We start from the raw sequence: 19,194 nt of genomic DNA on the forward strand, positions 1-19,194 counted from the left end.
GGTTTAGAAATGTTTTGGTGGAAAGTGGAAATCTAAGTTTCTTCATATGGTTAGACAGTTTGTTCCAGCACTATTGATTGTGTGCTTCACCCACTGAATTTTACGCTACTTTTCTCATTTACTAATTCCCTGTCTATTTGGCTTTGTACCTACGGTCTCTGTTGTGCGTGATTAATCTAGTTGACTATCCCTTCACCCATATTACACTCTGGAATTTGTTTAGATTATAACATGGCTGTATGCATGGGGTCAACTTTCTAGCTTCCTGCCTTACGTAGGCTCTGGACCCTGTTTTCTGCCTCTTGCCGGCATTAAAACCCCAGCTCTTAGCTACTGGACACTTAGTCCCCATCCATACCACTATTTTGTCAATTCATGGACTTTCCTCTCTCTATTTTTAGTTCCCTGTTAACCTTTTGACCTTTTGGGACATATTTTTCTTTCTCGTAAGCCCAGATATGCATTTTTAAATGTTACCATTTATCCAATAGATCTAGTTGTTTGTAATGGAAAGAGTTGAATTTAATATAGCCCAGTTTTCCAGAACTAGCCCTCTGACACTCATAGCTAATTTTCCCCGCTATTATTCTCATTACACTGTGAAGTCCTTGAGGACACAAAGGGCAAGGGTGGAGAAGATTCCTTTTAGGGCCAGTACCTAGTATTCTAGCACAGAGTAAGTACTTTGTAACTATCTATTGAAGGCATAGTGCATAATATATTATATTGAGACGGATAATAATAACATTGTGACAAACTGATATAGAAGAGGAAATTTAAAAAAACAAAGGGAGAAAAGCAAGCTGCTAAATGGGACAAGGGAGAAATTGTTAAAAAATAGAAAAGCACTGCTAAGAGTGGAGAGAAGCAATGAGCTAGTACATACATAGGGTGGGGGAGTTGAAGAAAGAGGTGAGTAAGGGGGTTGCCTATGTGGGTGAGGGAAGAGACACACGCGTGGAAGAAAACCTGTAGGTAGTTTTTTTTTTTTTTAAGTGTATGTAGGCTGTAAAATCTGTCTAGATTGTTCCATGAATGAATATGGAGGTGGGAAAAAGATATTGTGTGGGCGGGAAACAATAGCATAGAGGTGAAGAACAGAGGAAGCTTCTGCATAAGAAAGCTGCTGTGTTCTAATAGCTGCGAGCACAGGAAGCTGATTTAAAGTTTCCATTTTATTAAAAATCAAGTCAGAATGTGTGAGAATTCTAAAGCTTGTTAGAATTGTAAAACTAGCAAAAGGTCAGGCATCCTGCTGGCAAACTTAACTTTGACCCATAAAGTACAATGTAAATGGGGAAGAAGTCTAGGAGCACCTCTGACCTCAGGACCCTTGCATCACTTCAGAAAGTGCTCTTTGCCATCTGCTCACCATAGCCAGTACTAGGACATGAGTGGCTTTGAAAAAAATATTAGAGGACTTCGTATATTCTGAATATTAGCCCCAGCTCATTACTTTATCCTAAAAATGGAGTTCTCTAGGAAGAATTACGTATGTTTTGGCAGAATTTTCTGTTACTCTAGACATAGCAGTTATGGAGAAATGTCTGCATTTTCTCTTTCCCGTATTTGTAAAATCTGCCCGTTAGCTTTATGTGCATATACATTTATTTTGCCTTCCTTTTATAAAGTGACAATTACTCTTTGAGAAGAAAATAGGTAAGTAGCGGTAGAGTAGTAATGTTGCTCATAATAACAGTTTTCGTAAGTTTGAAGATTCATTTCAAGGACCAATCCCTTATACCGTTTTTCTTTCAATTTTCAGTTCAGTATTAACTGAATTTTAACGTCTTACTCAGAAGTAGAAAAATTGTTGATGCCATTTTACCATTAGTTCCAGCCAGACCTTAATTTTAGAGACTGAAAAACTGTCCAAAGTGAAAATAAAATGCGTAAAAATTCCAATTAAAAAAATTCCAACCTTTTTGTTTCCTTTTGTTGCTTCTGAACTAGGAATTTCTCCTAACACCTCTTAGTCAGAGATTAAGCTACAGAATGATGCCTGTGTTTCCAGTGATTGGTGTTGCCAGTTGCTGTCATGACCTCATTTCTCTTAATTGTTGTCCTTTACAATTGTCCGATTTCGGCTTAATTGATTTGCAGGCACTATAGCCTAATAATAGGAGACTTGCAGGCAGAGCTGTGTCTGCTCAGGAACCTGGGTATCCCACGTTTCAAGGCTGACCTCTGGAATTGATGATGAATAATCTGTGGGGCAAACAGGATAAATAAGGAAGCAACTCAGTACACACAGTTTTGTTTTAAATGGAGCTGATTTCTTTTAAAGCCCAGAGAAGGGAGTCTTCACTTTGTCCTTGGTAGCATTACTCAGAAAGCTTTAGATTCTTATCTGATAAGGAATGGCGACCTAAGGCCATTGGAATGAGGAATGCGATTTGACTCGGCAAAGCAGTTCATATCCTAAAGACATTTGAGAAGAGCAGTGGCCTCTGGCATAAACAGGTGTTGCAAAATGCTAAATAGGGTGGCAGAAACCTCCCGGAAGCTATAAGATGAACAGGTGAAAATGAGCTGGTAGGTGAAATAGAAAAGGTGAAGACTTATCTCCCGCCTTATTACCATCCCCCACCCCAGAAAGGAGAGAAGTTTAGTCCTAGCTTAGTATCGAATAATGAAGTCTTCTTCCCAAGAGTGAGATAATTAGAAAAACCCTAAAGTAAGCAAATGTGAATATTAAGTATATAAAAGTTTACTGTATGGAGAACAGGGCTCAATCAGAAGTTCAAGTAAATGTTTATAATGGCTGAGCCATTAGTTTTGAGACGTGGAGGTGGGGGGCCATACCTTCAAAGGTGCTCAGGACAATCCTAGTACGCCCCTCCTGTGGCAGTGATTACAAACAGCTTTCTTTTCCATCTCAGGGAAGTTTCAGGATGGTCACCCCACCCGGGGCAGCTTGTAGGATTTGGTGGTTATTTTATGAAATATCACTAACACTTAGCCTAGAGACACTACAGAGTTGGATTTGGGTTACCTTTCTCCTGCTGCTCCCAAATAATATTTAAGTTTATCCTTGAGGGTACTTGGAAAAATAAGTGAATTATTGGCTTACAAATTCTGTTCACAAAATAATGACTTTTTTTTTTTAATGGAAGATTCAGAAGAATTAAAAATAGAAATGTGGTGGAACTTAAAATATTAATTTTTAATTTCTATGGACATTATCAAGAGGGAATTTTGTAGAATATGTAAAATCATAACTGCTTCAAATTCATGCAAAGGTCTTTGAAGTCTTCTTGATTTATATTTAAACTTCTTTTGAAGGATGAAGACAGACTGCTACATTTAACTTACTGGATTCCTGCAGAGATGTCTGCTGGGTGGGAGATATAAGAACAAATCTGGATAAATGCATATTGGGAAGATTCTCTTTAAGATATTTAAATAAGGAAAAAAAAGATATTTAAATAAGAAATGAAAATACTCTGATGGGTGCATGGAGATTTCTACTAAAATAATAGCAACATTTCTGGAGCACTTATTGTCTCCCATGTGTTTTGCTTCTATAACAAATTTTTAGAGCAACGTAAAAGGAATTATTTCCCCCATTTTACAGTTGAAGACATAGTCCCAAAGAGATTAAATAGTATGTTCATCTGGTAAGTGAGAGTGCTGGGATTTGAACTCAAGTCTGACTTCCCAGCCCATGCTTGATATGCCATTTGAACAACTTCTACCATATAATAATCTCACATTTGTAAACCTATATGCACATATAGAACCATATCCTTATGCACAAACTCTTTATATGACGTAGAGAAAATGAAAGTCCATATGACGTCAGATTTCTTTCCATCCCCGTGTAGATGTTATGTTCCAGGGGATTCTGTCCTGTCCAAATCTATAAAATAGTGGCATGCAATAGATTTGTATTACTCCATTTATCTCTTTTAAAATTGTTGTGCATATCCATCTCAAGGATGTGGCCCACCTGAGCCACTATGAAAGGTTAAGTCAACCTTTCATATGTTACAAATTTTTAAAAAAGTAAATATAAGAAAATATTTCAGAATAAACCAAATTCCCATATGAACATTAATACCAAAGTGCTTTTCACCAGGACAGCAAAAACATTTCTGCGTCTTTAGTATAAAAAAAGAAAAGAAAACCCTACACTTTGAAAAAGGGTCTAAAAGAAATTCGAAAATTTCTTTTGCTCAATTACAGTATTGTACTTCTTTTGACCTTACTTCCCAAAAAGAAGAGAATGTAATAACATAGGTTATAAAACTCATACTTACTATTAGTGGTAAATAATTTACTGAACAATTGATAGCTGTTTTTTTCTCATTTAATACCCACAACGACCTGTTACGTCATATTCTATTTTTACACTCTGTATTACAGCCATGGAGACTGAGGCTTAGTGAGGTTAAGTAAGTTATCCAAGATGAAACTGTGTGTAAGTGACAGAGGCAGGGTTGAAATCCAGTTCTCCCTGACACCGATTTCTATGCTTTTAAATAGTCAGCTGTACCTTGGTCAGTATATGAGATGACCTTCAACACACGTGTGTCCAAAATATTTGAATAAAGTGTTTAGCTTCCCTTTGGTTACAAGGAGCACATGCTTAGGAGACAGGCTCTGAATGGGGTGATGAGTACATGGTTAAGACAGCTTCTGCTAGGACCGAATTCTGCTGTGAGGTCCTGGGACTCTGATCATATTATATGAATGGGAAATGAGGAGCCCTGCCAACTCAGTCTCTTGTAAATAACATTCATTGTGGTTCCCTGTGTAGAAATCATACCTAGCCTCGTTTCGATAGCTCAGGTTCACCCAGACCAGCCTGCTTTCCCTCTGATAGAAACCACAGTCACATACAATGACCATAATAGCACGAGCTGTACAGTTGGGGAATTCGTTTCCAGGAGGAGATCTCTGAAAGAGAAAATCGCCCGGGGAGCTTTGTAAAAATACGAACTCCAAGCCACACCCATGGATTCATGTTTATAGTGGGGCTAAAATTCTCAAAATCGGTTGGGTTAGAAATCAGTGCTTTAAAACCTTAGTTTTACATTAAAACTCCCAAAGACGTGTTACAGAGTAGAACACAGATTTTTCTTGGCCTCTTCAAGATAAAGCTGGAGTCTTCAAAGAAATGCTAAGCTTTTAGCTGCTACACCCTCACCGGTGGGGAACTTGACTTCCCTGTTCCCTGAAGGCTGGTTCCTTAGAAATGTCTACGAAGCACCAGAGGTAATCAGAACCTCTTGTCATTCTTCCAAAGAAGTAGGTTGTCGGCGTGCCCTGGGATCTGCAGGGCAGTCACCTCAATTTTACTGACGCAGTGACTCCTACCTTTTTTAGGTCTAGCAACTGAGCTGGACAGGTGTACTTTGGGGTCGAGGGCACCTGGGAACCAGGGCTCTGGCATGTTCCACATCCTTCCCTGATCTTCACTTTTAAGGTAGCTACATGTTCTTAGCGCCAGTGACCCCTGATATCATTTGACCCCAAAGGATGGTACTCCCGCCATACAACTCAGCCAAACCACAACCAGTAAACGGGAATATATATGGAGCTAATTCACCTAATTGCTAATTCATAATGCAATCTCATAGGTTGGACATGATGATCCTCATGAAAGAGAAGAGGAAAGAGCTCCTTGCCACACATTAATTAATTAGCAAAATCACCGAGTGAAAATCTGTACTCTCGGCCCCAGATTCTGGTGGCCATTTTCCACCATGCCAGCTGACCCCTTCCAGATAACTCCTCACCCTGGATCTTGTAGTTTCTCAAGCAAAGGGGAAGGAGTTACTGTTTGAGAAGCCCTTGGCCTAGATTCACAATGTCAAGAGTAGCAGACTTTGTCTTCAGACCTCAAAACAGTTTTCACATTTCCAGTTTGGAGCTGATCAGTGCAAGCTCTGTGTCCTGATACTTTACTTTTCTGATACTCTTTGAATACATTCATGTATCTCTCATTGTCTAATCTTTGCTCAGATGCCAGTTTCCCGGTCCTTGTCACATGTATGGTCCCTTATCTGTATCAGCAAAGTAGTGAGCGATATAATTAAGGGAGTAAAGTTGGAGAAAATATATATCTAAAAGAACTATTCAAATACAACGGGGTACGGTGACGATTTAAAATACTTGCTTTCAAAAGAATATCCACTTTGTCATTTAAATTATATGCACTATTGGAAAAAATATTTAATTTTACCATTTTGATGCATGACGAATTCAGTTCTTTATGGTATGGCTTTGTCCATCTAGCCATTCAGGAATGGATTAAGGAATGGAAAATCATATTAAGATACTCTCAGATTAACAGTAAGGGGAAATTTAGTCCCTAAATTCTTAGAAAATGTGCCAGATTTACTTGTTTATAGAAAGTGGTGTGATGTCAATATTATTTCCTGCCTCAGACTATTTGTCTTGTTTTGTAGTCCTTCTAAAAGTCCTGGAGAGCAATTAAAAGTTTTCAAAAATCAATAAGTAGTCTCTTCTCTGCAAATTCTAGGGTGCGGTAAGTGGTCCAAAGCATCCAGCATTAGCAGTAGCCCGGCCAATTTGTAAGAGCTTTTAATTAATCCTGAAAGCAGAGGCCAAATAGGAGTGAAAACGAAGCCAGATGATTCTCTGGAATGAACCCAAAAGGCCGGTAGCCGCCAGAGCAGTGTCGTTGTCAGCACAGGAAAGGGACCAGCTCTGAGTGCAAGAAAGTGAGCCACTAGGCATGAGGCAAGCCGTGCCCTAAGGTAGCAAAGGGCACGTTCGCTATCCTCCCAGGTGCAAAGACGTGTGTGTGTGTGTGTGTGTGTGTGTGTGTGTGTGTGTGTGTGTGTGATTCACTCCATGGGTTTAACTAGAAGTGTGTTCTATTCATGACTTCTCCCTAGAGCGTACAATATAAATAGAAGAGAGAACTATTGATGGCAATAAATAACAGAGTGCTCTCAGGCATATAGTGTTATCTGGTGCATATGCATTTGTTGGGCTGCGTACCTCCTTCTTTGCACCACTGACAATTTCCTCGGGGAATGCAAACTTCAGAAACACGTTTGGTGGAGCTGAGCCTCTGTGAATATTTTTTACACCAAATGGACCAAATTTGGCTACAAGAACACTGTGTTTCTGCTTATGTTCAATTCTTCAAGGGAAAAAGAAAAATACAAAAATCTATATCTATCTATAAATCTATATCTATCTATAAATTCCCATCATAGGCAAATTTTGTGAAAAATCTTGCAAATAACTTAAGTAATGATGTTTTTTGTAAATTGGTGTGTTTGTCCTTTTTGGCCATTCCCACAAACGAGGGACAGATTGTAGTCGGCTCAGAGTATATCAGACACACTGTGTCAGTTTGGTGAAAGCACAGATTTTTGTCTTTTCCCCCAATATGCCAATCTCTGAGCATATAGTTTACACATTGTTTGGTATGGTAACAAGTGCTTGTTTACAACCCCTGAGAGAAAGCTGTGAGCAGCTACACCCTACCAATGAAAGGGTAAAAAAGTTGTTCTCTTTCTCTGCCTGCTGTCTCTCTCTCCTATGCACACACAGGCTCTGGCATTTCCACTTTCCAGGATCCCAGGGGGTGTATCTGCCCTAGACCTACTGTCTGTTGATCCTTTGGTTGTCACCCCAAGCAATGACCCCATTGAGAGGTCTTTCCAGTGCTCGCCATCCACCGCCTACAGTCCTATGCGATGTTTCTAGTTGGTGCTCCTGTAATGCTAGGAGCCGATATCTGGCTCTCAAAGCATTCATCATGCTTTTCTGTGGTCATCACTTTTCTAGGTAGTAAAGGCCTTGATTTGGAAATATCTTCCTGGTCGTCTCCATTCCTAGCATGTTGTGTGGCATAGAATAGGCCTTTCAAATTTAATCATTTTGAATGGATGGAGGGACAAATGAAATAAAGTGAATACGGGAAAAACAATTTCTGAAAAGGGGCTAAGTAATGATAAGCATAGTTATGTTCGTAAGTGACAGTCATTACAAAAGGCCAACGCTATGTGTGTTGCAGCAAGCAGTGACAGCAGTTCGATACCAGCAGAGAGAGATGACACTGTGAGTCATGAGGAGAGCAATGTGAACATGTCTTTAGCTATTGCACTTGGCATTGGTGAGTCCTGTGGATGGATGAGAACAGAACACAATGGGCACATGGTTCACTCTAATTATTACTTTTTAAAAAAAATATGAAAGTGTGATGAGGTCGTTGTGAGAATTGTTCTTTAATAATAGCTGAAAAGTTTCTCATTTTACAGATAAGGAAACTGAGGCTCAGATGGTCTAAGTGAATTGCCCAAGGTAATTAAGTCAGTTAATCACTGAACTGAGGTGATAATCCTTGTGTTCCAATATACAGCTCAGTCAGTGCTCTCTACTATCAGGAGCAATGATTAACTGAAAACCATACAACTCTTCAGTACTGAGGTGTTGTTTGGGGCTGTTACAAACAATATTAGCAACAAGTTGAGAACATATTTTCTTAGATCTCAAACCCCTACATAATGTAAATAAAATATTTTAAGAATTAAAGAATAAGGGCACTTGGGTGGCTCAGTGAGTTAAGCATCCAACTCTTGATTCTGGCTCAGGTCATGATCTTAGGGTCATGGGATCAAGCCCCGCATCAGGCACACTCAGCTGGGCGCCTGCTTAAGATTCTCTCTGTATCCTGCCCCTCTCCACCTTCCCTCTCTGAACAAAAAAAAAAAAAAGAGAGAGAGAGAGAGAATTAAAAAAAAACCATATGCCAAGCAGATAATTAATGTCTTTTGAAAAATAATTAACTGCTCCAAGGGATTCCAGTATTTATTTGAAACATGGAAACTACTAAAGCCAAAATTTAAAAAATGGAAAATCCATGCCAGTTTTTAGATATCACACTTAAAAATTGCATAAAAACAACAAGATCCAATTGTTAAAGAATTTCTTCTGTAGTTACTTTATAAGCAAACAAATAAACAAACACATAAATAGATTTGCCATAGATTTAAATAATGGTGGAAAGACACATTCCTTCAGTTAGCCAAAAAATAATTATGACAACATCTACTATGTATTAGTCAAGGTTCTTCAGAGAAACAGAACCAATAGGATGTGTATATTAGAAAGCAGTGAGGTTCATTTTATTTATTTATTTTCATTTTTTTAAAGATTTTATTTGTTTATTTTAAAGACAGAGGGTGGGGGAAAGAGAGAATCTCCAGCAGACTCTCACTGAGCACAGAGCCTGCCATGGGGCTCAATCCCAGGACCCTGAAATCATGACCTGAGCCAAAACCAAGAGTCAGACACTCAACTGACTTAGCCATCCAAGTATCCCAATGGGATTCATTTTAAAGAATTGGCTTATGTGATTATGGGATTAGCAATACCAAAATCTTCAGAGCAGGCCAGCAAGCTGAAAATTTCAGAATGAGCTATTGTTGCAGTCTTGAATCCAGAGGTAGTATGGAGGCAGAATTATTTTCAGAAGACCTCAGTATTTTTTCTGAAGGCCTTCAATTGATTAGACGAGGCCCACATAAATGTAGAGTAATCTGCTTTACTCAACATCTACTGATTTAAATGTTAATCATATCTAAAAAAATACCTTCACAGCAACATTTACATGGTGTTTGACCAAACAACTGGGCATCATAATCTAGCCAAATTCACTCATAAATTTAATCATCACAGACTATGTGTCAGGAGCTATATGGAATTGCAGGTTACACCAGGGAACAGTTGAGTTTGGAAGACATCCAATGAGCAGTTGACCACTCAAACATGAATTACGCATTTCCCAAGTGCCAGAAATGGAAAGTGTGGGTACTTTGAGAAATTATAGCAGAGAAGCCTAACTCAGCCTGAGGGACTTGGAATAGCTCCCCTAAGAACGTGACATTCAGGCTGGCGGCCCGAAAGCTGAAAGAGGGGTTAACCAAGCAAAGGTGGGAGGCGAGATTTCCAAGCAGACGAAAAAGTCCTGAGGTAGAAGGAGCATACCAAGAGCCAGGAGAAGTCCACCATGGCTGGATACAAGGACACTTGAAAGGGGAGGAGCCATATCCTTCAGGGTCTTTTGGGTGAGATTCGCCACAGACAGACCTCAGGTAAGACTGAGGTTATGAAATGTCTGTCTTCATGCTCTGTGGCTAATGCATCAGAAGGGCTAAGAGTGGCTGCAGGATGACCAGTTAGGGGACTAGATTGTGGTGCGGGTGGAGGTGGAGATGGTGAGAGTTGAATGAGCTCAAAAGATATTTTGGAGGATATTTAGGGACACATGACGACTAGTTATGGAAGTTGAGGGAGAAGAAGGTATCAAGGAGATTCCACAATCTCAAGCTTGCTCTCTACTTTGGATGAAGGTCTCATGGTGCTGCTTGTTATGAAGAAATGTTGGTGAAAGAGTCTGTTCAGTAAGGGGTGTAGAGTTGGAGGCACTTGGGGTGTAGCCTGGTGGAAACATCTAATAGGTAGTTGGACACGTAGCTCTGAGACTCTAAGAGACACCTAGGGTGAGAGAGAATTGAAACTATGGAAATGGATTTGTCTGCATAGAAAGAGAGTATCATGAAAAAATAGGAGGCTAAGGTCCAAGCTCAGAGCAACTCAGGCCTGAGGGCCAGTTATAGGAGGAAAAGATGGAAAAGGAGAGTGACCTAAGAAAAGGGGATGAGACTAGCATCTTCCAAGCCAGCAACATTGCCTCTCTCCCTAACCACAACTGGGAAAGGTTTTGTATTTTTAAGAACTTGTGTGATTAGGTTGGGCCCACCCAGATAAACCAGGATCATCACTCAAGACTTTTAGCCTTGTTCACATCTATAACCTTAATTCTATTTGTCACGTAACATAACATATTCAAGTGTTCCAGAGATTAGGATGTGGACATCTTTAGGGGGCCGTTATCCCGCCTACCACCAAAACAACTATGTGGAATGCTGCTCAGAAGTGGCAGAAGATAAAAACTGAAAACGTTCCAGTTGGATGGGGCACATGGAAATAAACTACAGCAAGTTCAGTGGATTGGAGATCATGAAAATGGGCTAAAAATTAAATCAGAGGGATTAGAAGTAGATCATTTATTTCAAGAAATCCAATTGTGAGTAAGGAATGCAGGTCTTGAAACCCACTTAAGCATGAGTGAATATTTATTAGGACTGGAAGAATCATTGTCTATATTTAGAGTTTGGCTGGTGGTAGCAAGAATTCTACCCTCCCTAATTCCAGAGAGCCTCTTGTTCTATCATGAATATCTGAGGGAAGATGAACAAGGGAATAATTAGCATTAACAAATAAAAATGAAACCTAGAAGATTCTTGTTAACTGTGACAACGAAACTAAGATAAATAACAAATATACATTCTGAAACTCTTGATGTTTATTTCCACGTTTAAAAAGAGTAATCATCATGTGGTTTTGGATACATGAGTTCCAGGGCAATTAATCATCTAATATATGTGTCTCTAACAAGCATTTGCTAATAGCTTGATGTTGGCAAAAATAATATGTTTCAAATCTGCTTCCTCTGAAGCCAAAAGATTTCAACATAATATCTGTACTGGTGAGGGTTGTGCTTAAAATGAGAATCAGTGTTAATATGAAAGAAGAAAAATAAATCAAATAAAAAAGGAAAAAATACTCTAATACTTATAAACCAGTGAAAGCATAATCATAATAGTTAACCATTATTGAGTGATTGACTAATTCCCAGTGCTATTCTGGGAGTTGTACATTAGCTCATTTAGTCATTAAGATACTCCTACAAGTAGATAAAAAGGCTGTCCCCATTTCAGAAATGTGGAAACTGAGGCAGCACACACCAGGACTAGGGTTCCAATCTAAGCAGTCTACAAATTTCGAGATGCCAACAGCAATCAGTAACACCTGACACTGTCTGCTGCGTACCCTGTTTTAAGTACTTTACAGACCTAAGTCATTACAGGTTTGCCAAAGCCCTGGGAGATAGGCATTTCCCTGCCATCACCTGAGGAAGAAACTGAGGCATGGATAGGGGAGGTCACACACGTGCTGAAGGCTAAGCTAGAATTCACATCCAGCAGACTGGCTCTGGAGTCCAGTTTTCCTACCCAAATAGCTCAAAGATGATGTTTTTTAAGTTTTTCATGGAGACAGTGCTTTCTTAATCATTGCTGCTGTTGTCTTCTTAAAGCCTTAGAAATGAAAGAAATCTTTAATTTTATTGGGCATCCCTCTCTGAAGTTCACCTTCACCTTCCTGAAGTTAAGAATTGGGTGATCTATAAGGTTTCTTTTAACTGCATAATCCCGTGAACAAAATGCTGTCAATATCAGGCACCTGAATTCCTTCTGTTCTTCTGACAAGTCTTTATTGTGTTTTTACATGTGTTTTAATTGTATGCTACATTTTATCATTGTAATGATTACTAATTATTTATAATAAGCATTTATTGAGCATTATTGTTATAATTGAGCCTTTTTTTATTGTAACATGCTGGGTGCATTCCTTGGTTTCCTTTACTTAATCTTCATACAGGCTTTGCTTCGAATTATGGTTACTCTCCCACCTGACAGATGAAGAAACTGAGTTTAGAAACATGTAGAACTTTGTTCAAGTCACATAACTCGTAATTGGCAGGGCTTGAGATCAAACCCAGAAAAGCTTACTCTGAAACTCTGAAGCCAGTCCCTTTTACCACTTTGCCCGTGTATGTGGCTTCCACATCAGAAACAGAGTCAGATCAGACGTCAGCAAAGATGGATATTTAGCCTACATATAAAAAGGTGAAATGAGGAAAAATAAATGATATGTCTGCTTAAAATCATCTCTCTGACATAACCAAGTGGTAATTTCCACAATGAGACCTTCCCCCCGGAGTTTTGCACGTGGGATCCAAAGGAGCAGCTTAATTTAGGACTAGAGGGAACAGTTCTTTAAAAACGTATTTCCTGAGCCAGTAGACAGATTATTGCCTTGCAGCTAACACGGAATCCTGAAGGAACACGCTTGAGGGGTCTAAAGTGCGGGTGAGGCTTTTAGAGCTTTGTTGATGGCTGAGACAGAACTGGGTGGGGTGTCACCAGGCCTGGGAGGGAGGGGTGTGTGTAAACCCGTGAATGTGTGTGTGCACGGTTGCTCAAGCAGGTAAGGGATCTCAGAGAGTTAGGTGTCAGACTCTGGAGAAAGCATATTATATATAGGGAAGAAAGAAGCCAATTGAGTTTAAGAGGGTATTAAAGAAGAAATATGACCCAACATGTCTGCCTCAATTTGGCCATAAGCTAGGGACTGAGACTGTCCTGAGAACGGTCCCCACTTAGGAAATGCCTAGAAACATTGAAGTAGTGGGAAATGAGTTGTAATAAAATCATGGATTTAGAAGGCTTGTGAAATCGTCTAGCCTAAACTTTGGCCTCTGCCCAAGCCGTGTGAATTGCCTCAGATAGCAGCTGTTCCGGGCCCATTTTAAAGGTCAGCCCAGAACGAGATTCCACAGTCCCCATTCCAATGATGACCTGTACTCGCTCCCAAGAAAGCTGTTACTTATCTAAATCCTGTGCATCAGTTTAATCTCCACCTTGCCCTCCAGAACGATGAAATAGGGATATATCACCATCCACCTAAAAGACCCTCACTAAATCACCCGTAATCTCTCTTTTTCCAATGCCATCCCTTTGGTTCCTTCAGTCTCATCTTATTTTGTCTGGTTTCCTTTCTTAACTGCCCATCTGCCAACACAGAAGAAGGCCAAATGTCATTATGGGACTCATAGTTGTACCATATGGAAAATGACTGTCCTCACTATTGCTTAGAGGTGAAGAAGTAAGATTTGTGCCCACAGTTAGGTTAAGCATTCTGTGAATAACAAGGAAGCCCCAAGCACATTAACATGCCTTGCAAATCTACAGGAACATTCTTTCCTTGGCTTATCCGGGTCTTGGTCCTTAATGGCAAAAACAATAATGGTAATAGTATCCTTAAAAAGCGCCACTGTGAGGATACATCTGGTATCATTTGAGAGTGTTTACTGTCATCAGCGCCATGACCGCCATCATGAATTTTACATCTGTGTCCGTATGGAGCAGCGATTAGTAGAGGGTGATTACGTTATTCATTTTAATCAACATTTACCGTGGTCGAAATCGTCTAACATTTTGTAATTTGTTCACAGAAACGTAACCTGGAATAGCTTAGCTATCCCAGATACGCACTGCTCACCAGAGCTGGAGGAAGGCTACCAGTGCCCCCCAGGATTTAAATGCATGGACCTTGAAGACCTGGGACTTAGCAGGCAAGAGCTGGGCTACAGTGGCTTTAATGAGATAGGTCTGTCTTACCACTAAAACACATTTTCAGTTTCTATTGTACAATGTTTATGAAATGGAAAGAATACTTGTGTAATTGATATTTTCTGTTAAGATTGTCTATATAACATTTCAGAAACACAACGGCAGATTTTAACCATCTGCCGACATTGTGATATAGTCTACCCTGCAGTCTGTAAACTACAGTCTGCTTGGATGGGTATTTAGCAGTGTCTTTAGAGAGTGAAATATCCCTGATCTTAGACTATTTTTGATTCCTAATTATAGCATTTAAAAATATTTCAGTGAGCAAGGTTCAGGGCTTGTTGACTCAAAGATAAACAAGGCTTGGTTTCCTTCCACATATAACTGTCCCGCAGTAAGCAAGGTAAGTCTTCGCGTCTCTGAAATAGTAGCCATTGATGAGTGGACGAGCTGGAAAGTAATCCTGGAACAGAAGACAGCTAAGGAAATACTTAATGAATATCCATCAGTGTATAATAGATGTGTGGGAAGTGCTTATACACGAATATGACGTGTTCAAATGTATACATTTATTAGTGGCTTGTCCTACAAAGTCCTGAAATGTGCCATTCTGTACAGTAATGAAAGCACTTAGCATCTGCCATTTACTCCATACCATTGCGTTTATTACAATTCCATGCAAGTTGTGCAAATTTCATTACCGAAAAAAAAAAAACCCACAGAATTCTAAACAATTATCTTATGCTTTGAGAATCTGTTTTAGCCAGCTCAGGCTGCCGTAACAAAATACCATGGACTGGGTGGTATAAATAATGTAAATTCATTTCTCACCAGTCTGGAGGCTGGAAGTCCAAGATCAGGGTGCCAGCATGTTTGGATCTGGTGAGGCCCCTCTCCTCGGCTTGCACATGGCTCTCTTCTCACCATGTTCTTACATGGTGGTGGGGGTGGGGAGAAAGAGAGACAGAGAGAGAGTGAGGGAGGGAGAAAGAGGGAAATAATCCCATCAGGAGAGAGCACCCTTATGACTTCATCTAAATTGAATCGACCTTCCAAAGGCCCCATCTCCTAATACCATTGCACTGGGAGTTAGGACTTCAGCATAAGAATTTGGGGTTGGGGGAGCACAAACATTCAGTCCATAACAGAATCGTTATCAGAAAAATTTGGGAAAAAAAAAAAAACAATTAATTTCTCCTTAAAGTTTCAAGGCCCAGCTGCATTTAAGAGCGTTTAGATGTGAGGGTCTTAGAGAAAAATCTCAGTGTGTAGCAGAGTGGTGGTTATGCTCCTTCGAAGCCAAATCTATTTTGTGACTTTTCATGTGGTTTCATATCTCAGTGGGCAGCCGTACAGTGGGGGGATTCATGGCCAGAGGAGAGAGCATGAGATCCTGTCAACCCTGATGGCAACTGCTATGAACCTAGCCAATCAATCTTCGCACGTCAGAATCGGTGGCTGATAAATCCTCCTCTCACCCTGGCCTTAGTCATAGCTGCTCCCAGACAGTGTTATTACAGGATGGCATCAAGCACTCGGCCACATACTGGAATTTCAGAAAGAGTATGTGAAGGTCTTGCACTGATTGAGGAATACTTTTCTGGAATGTGAACAAAACCACAAGGAGACCGCCTCTGGATAGAATAGAATACTGAACTTGGCCTGAAAAACACAATGAGTTGGTATTAAAAAAAAAAGTGAGTTTTGCAAACAACATTCCTAAATTTTTATTCTTATATTTTAATATGCCCTCAGAGGTGGATTTCCACTATTGAATTTAGACGGATAATCTTTCATCCCTTTGGCCAATGATAAAATTTTGTAAAGTCCAGAAATTTAGGAGCCAGCAGATGTGGAAGCATTTCAATTTGCTGTACTCTCTTAAACTTATCTGGTTTTGGAATCAATCTCACAGCCTTCCCCTCGGCTCCTAAGAGCAGAGGACTTTTACACATTATACACTGACTTTCAGGGATGAGCAGGAAATCACAGGTGTGGTATGGGAGATGGGATATACAGCTTTGGTAAGCTGGTGGAACAAGATGCAGGAATCCTAACAGCTGGGGCACAGCTAGAATGCAGGGCTTCACAGAGCCTGCGGCTCTTTGTCTTAAGGGGGGCTAACTGGGTGTACCCATGTCTTGTATGGAGGGTGGCCAGCAATCAGTAGTGAGGCTGTCCTTGCACAAAAACCTCCAGTCCTTTCGAAATATATTGCTAAATCAAATCACTTCCTGGCCATTTTGAATGCAGCAATTGTGTCTAAACTCAAAATGCTGCATTATATTCAAGCTGATTCAGCTTTCCTCACTATGACTTCCGATGACTTGTACGGTACTCTCTTTGAGGGAGGGAGTTTCCTCATAGAGTGTGTTGGCTTGAGAAGCCGGACTCAAGGAGAGAACTGCCCTGGGGGCAGCAGGCCCCCGCTAAGGCAATAATCTTACTGTTTATTTGCACATTTATCTCCCAAGGATTTAAGCTCCTTGAAAACAGGAAGTACATCTTTTCATCTCCATGCCTTCAGGGCCTGGCGCAACGCCGGTCTCTATAAATATTTACTAATGGGCTGAACAAAGTATATGTCCTTTTGAATTTGGTGGTGACCAGTCATGTTTGTGTTACGATATAGAGCCATAATAGAGAATTAAGTTGTTTTCTTTTTGTTCTTTCCCCCAGTTTTGTCTGTTTTTGTTGGCAGTATTCACCACTCCTCATGACTTGCTTTTCTATACAAGCTTAGTTTGGTCTGTTTGCTTCTTTTTCTCAAATGATGCTTGAGTTCAACGCCATTGTATGACTAATGGTTACATAAGGAAATGTTAACTTTGTGCTAAAATCAAAAAATTTTAAAATGTTCAGTGTAGTTTGGACTGAAGTGGTCTGATATCATGCATCTACGTAGATACACAAATTGTGGTATTTTAGACCATCTTTAAAGTTTTTATGAAAACAAAACATAATTTTCCCCCCAAAATGAGGAAAAGTAATTATTTGCTTAGACACACATGATCACCTCTTTTTGCATGCAGTTGAATTTAAAACAATTAGGTGCCTAATTGTGCATATAAATTTGACCAATGTACTTTATGGTAAGTAAGCATGATTAATTTAAAAGGAGTACATTTCCTCTTCTTATTAATCAAATTGTCATACAATGCATTGAATTTCACCGCATTTATAAAGTTTCATTTATAAGTAGCTTTATGTCTCATTAAAATTGGTGATGTTGAGAAACCCAATTTTTGAAACATATTAATAAAGTCAGAGTCATTAAAGTAGAAAAATTACACGGAGCCCCACCTGTAAAATTGCAGAGTAAAGACACCTTTGCGTCTCTGAAATCATCCACCATCAAGGAGACAGAGAAACAGAAATGCAATTTCCATATCCGAGGACTCCGAAAAACCTGTAACTAGTAAACCACGCATTGGAAGACCAGGTGTCTAACAGAACACTTCCTGAAAGGACTCTGGCTACTGAGGATCTCAGGCACAGTCAGCAGAATGCTGACATTAAAAATAAGGACTATTCCCAGAGGAGCAGAACAGTCCTCTCTTTGAGTTAGGGGATCAGTGTGTGGCTGACCGTGGGAGCTTTCTGGGACTCAGTGGGGTACCTCAAAGTGGAGCCCTTGTTCCTGCAAGCAGTTGGTAGAGAAATAAAGAAGAAGACAGACCCTCAGTCTAGAGGGGCCCCGATGCTGCTGATCCATGTTGACAAATACAAGGGGCCAACCCGGCTATACCTTAGGATGACCTTGGGGAGTCTTTTAAAACGCACCAATTCTCAAGCACCACTCCTGGGCCAGTTAAATGAAAACCTTGGAACGGTCCAAGGCGTAGATGGTTTTCAGAAGCTCGAGGGTGTCCTAATGTGCATGCACAGTTATGAGCACCTGGATCGAGGCGGCAGTGGTACAGAGGCAAACACACCTATCTTAGAAAAAAAAACTCCCTTCTCTCCCGCAGTGCTCCCTGACAAACACCTGGTCCTTTAAAATTGATTTCACAGGTGAGTAACAGTCAAAAAGAATGAGGACCATATCTATAAAAATGGATTTTTAGATATGTTTAAAACTGAAAAAAAAAATATCCAAAAGATACAGTTTTTAAAATTGCGAAGAAGACGACCTAAATAAATGGATTTAAAGGGTACCACTGTCTCAGTAGATGCCAAGAGAACAATCAACACTGAGGCATTTCTTACTAAAGGTGTTGGACTTCAGAGCTAAAGAAAGCATCCGATGGGCATCCAGAAAAAAATGATCAAGTCAGTTCTTTTTCTTTTTTTTCCAAGCGACGCTCAAACGGGGGGTCCGGGAGGAGCCCCGGGGTCCCCAGTCAGTTCCAAGGGGAGCCATCAGAGAGGACTGAAACTTGTCAGAATTCAAGTCTGGGATACAAGGACACCGGGCTTACAAAGTCCTCAGAGAAACTCATTTTGGTTACTGCTGAGGAAGCCAGAACTCAGAGACTTCCATTTACATTAATCCTTCTTGAAGACACTTGCCCAATCAAGAAGGGTGGGTCATGAACCTAGTGTCTAGTATCTCCTCACTGTATAAACAAAGCTAATACGACTTCAGGATTTCCAGAGTATAATATAAATATTGTAGCTTACAGTCGTGTAGAAGAGACGAGAAGAAAATCAGGGGAGGTAGTGTAATGATATTAGTGTCCTTATTCTCAGCAATAAAAAATGTATCATTTTATACAATATGTGAATCATGTGATGGAGGTATATGTGTACTAGCACAAGAATGCATTACAAAGTAAAAAATATTCTCGTTTAGGAAAAATTCAAAGCTCAAAATAATGGCCCTGGGGTTTGGATCACAGCTGTGCTACATACGGGTGTGGTGACCGGGCAAAGGAATTAACCTCTTCTGGCCTCAATGTCTTTATCTGTAAGATGGTGTAAGGGATACATCTCTCGTATTATTACC

General features: G+C 40.0%; 1 protein-coding gene across 3 annotated transcripts in view; it reads left to right on the forward strand.

Moving 5' to 3' along the window:
• Positions 1–19,194, forward strand: part of NALCN (sodium leak channel, non-selective) — a 307,920-nt gene that overhangs the window by 39,859 nt on the left and 248,867 nt on the right. For all 3 annotated transcript variants that reach the window (XM_087865000.1, XM_045812791.2, XM_087864999.1), the window contains one exon: positions 14,129–14,283. In XM_087865000.1, coding sequence (XP_087721126.1) covers positions 14,129–14,283 — 155 coding nt within the window. The remainder of the gene's footprint in view (positions 1–14,128; positions 14,284–19,194) is intronic.

The sequence above is a fragment of the Ursus americanus genome, chromosome 10 (genome assembly GCF_024610735.1).
Source record: "Ursus americanus isolate L20-20 chromosome 10, mUrsAme1.1.p, whole genome shotgun sequence".
NCBI classification, from domain to species: Eukaryota; Metazoa; Chordata; class Mammalia; order Carnivora; family Ursidae; genus Ursus; species Ursus americanus.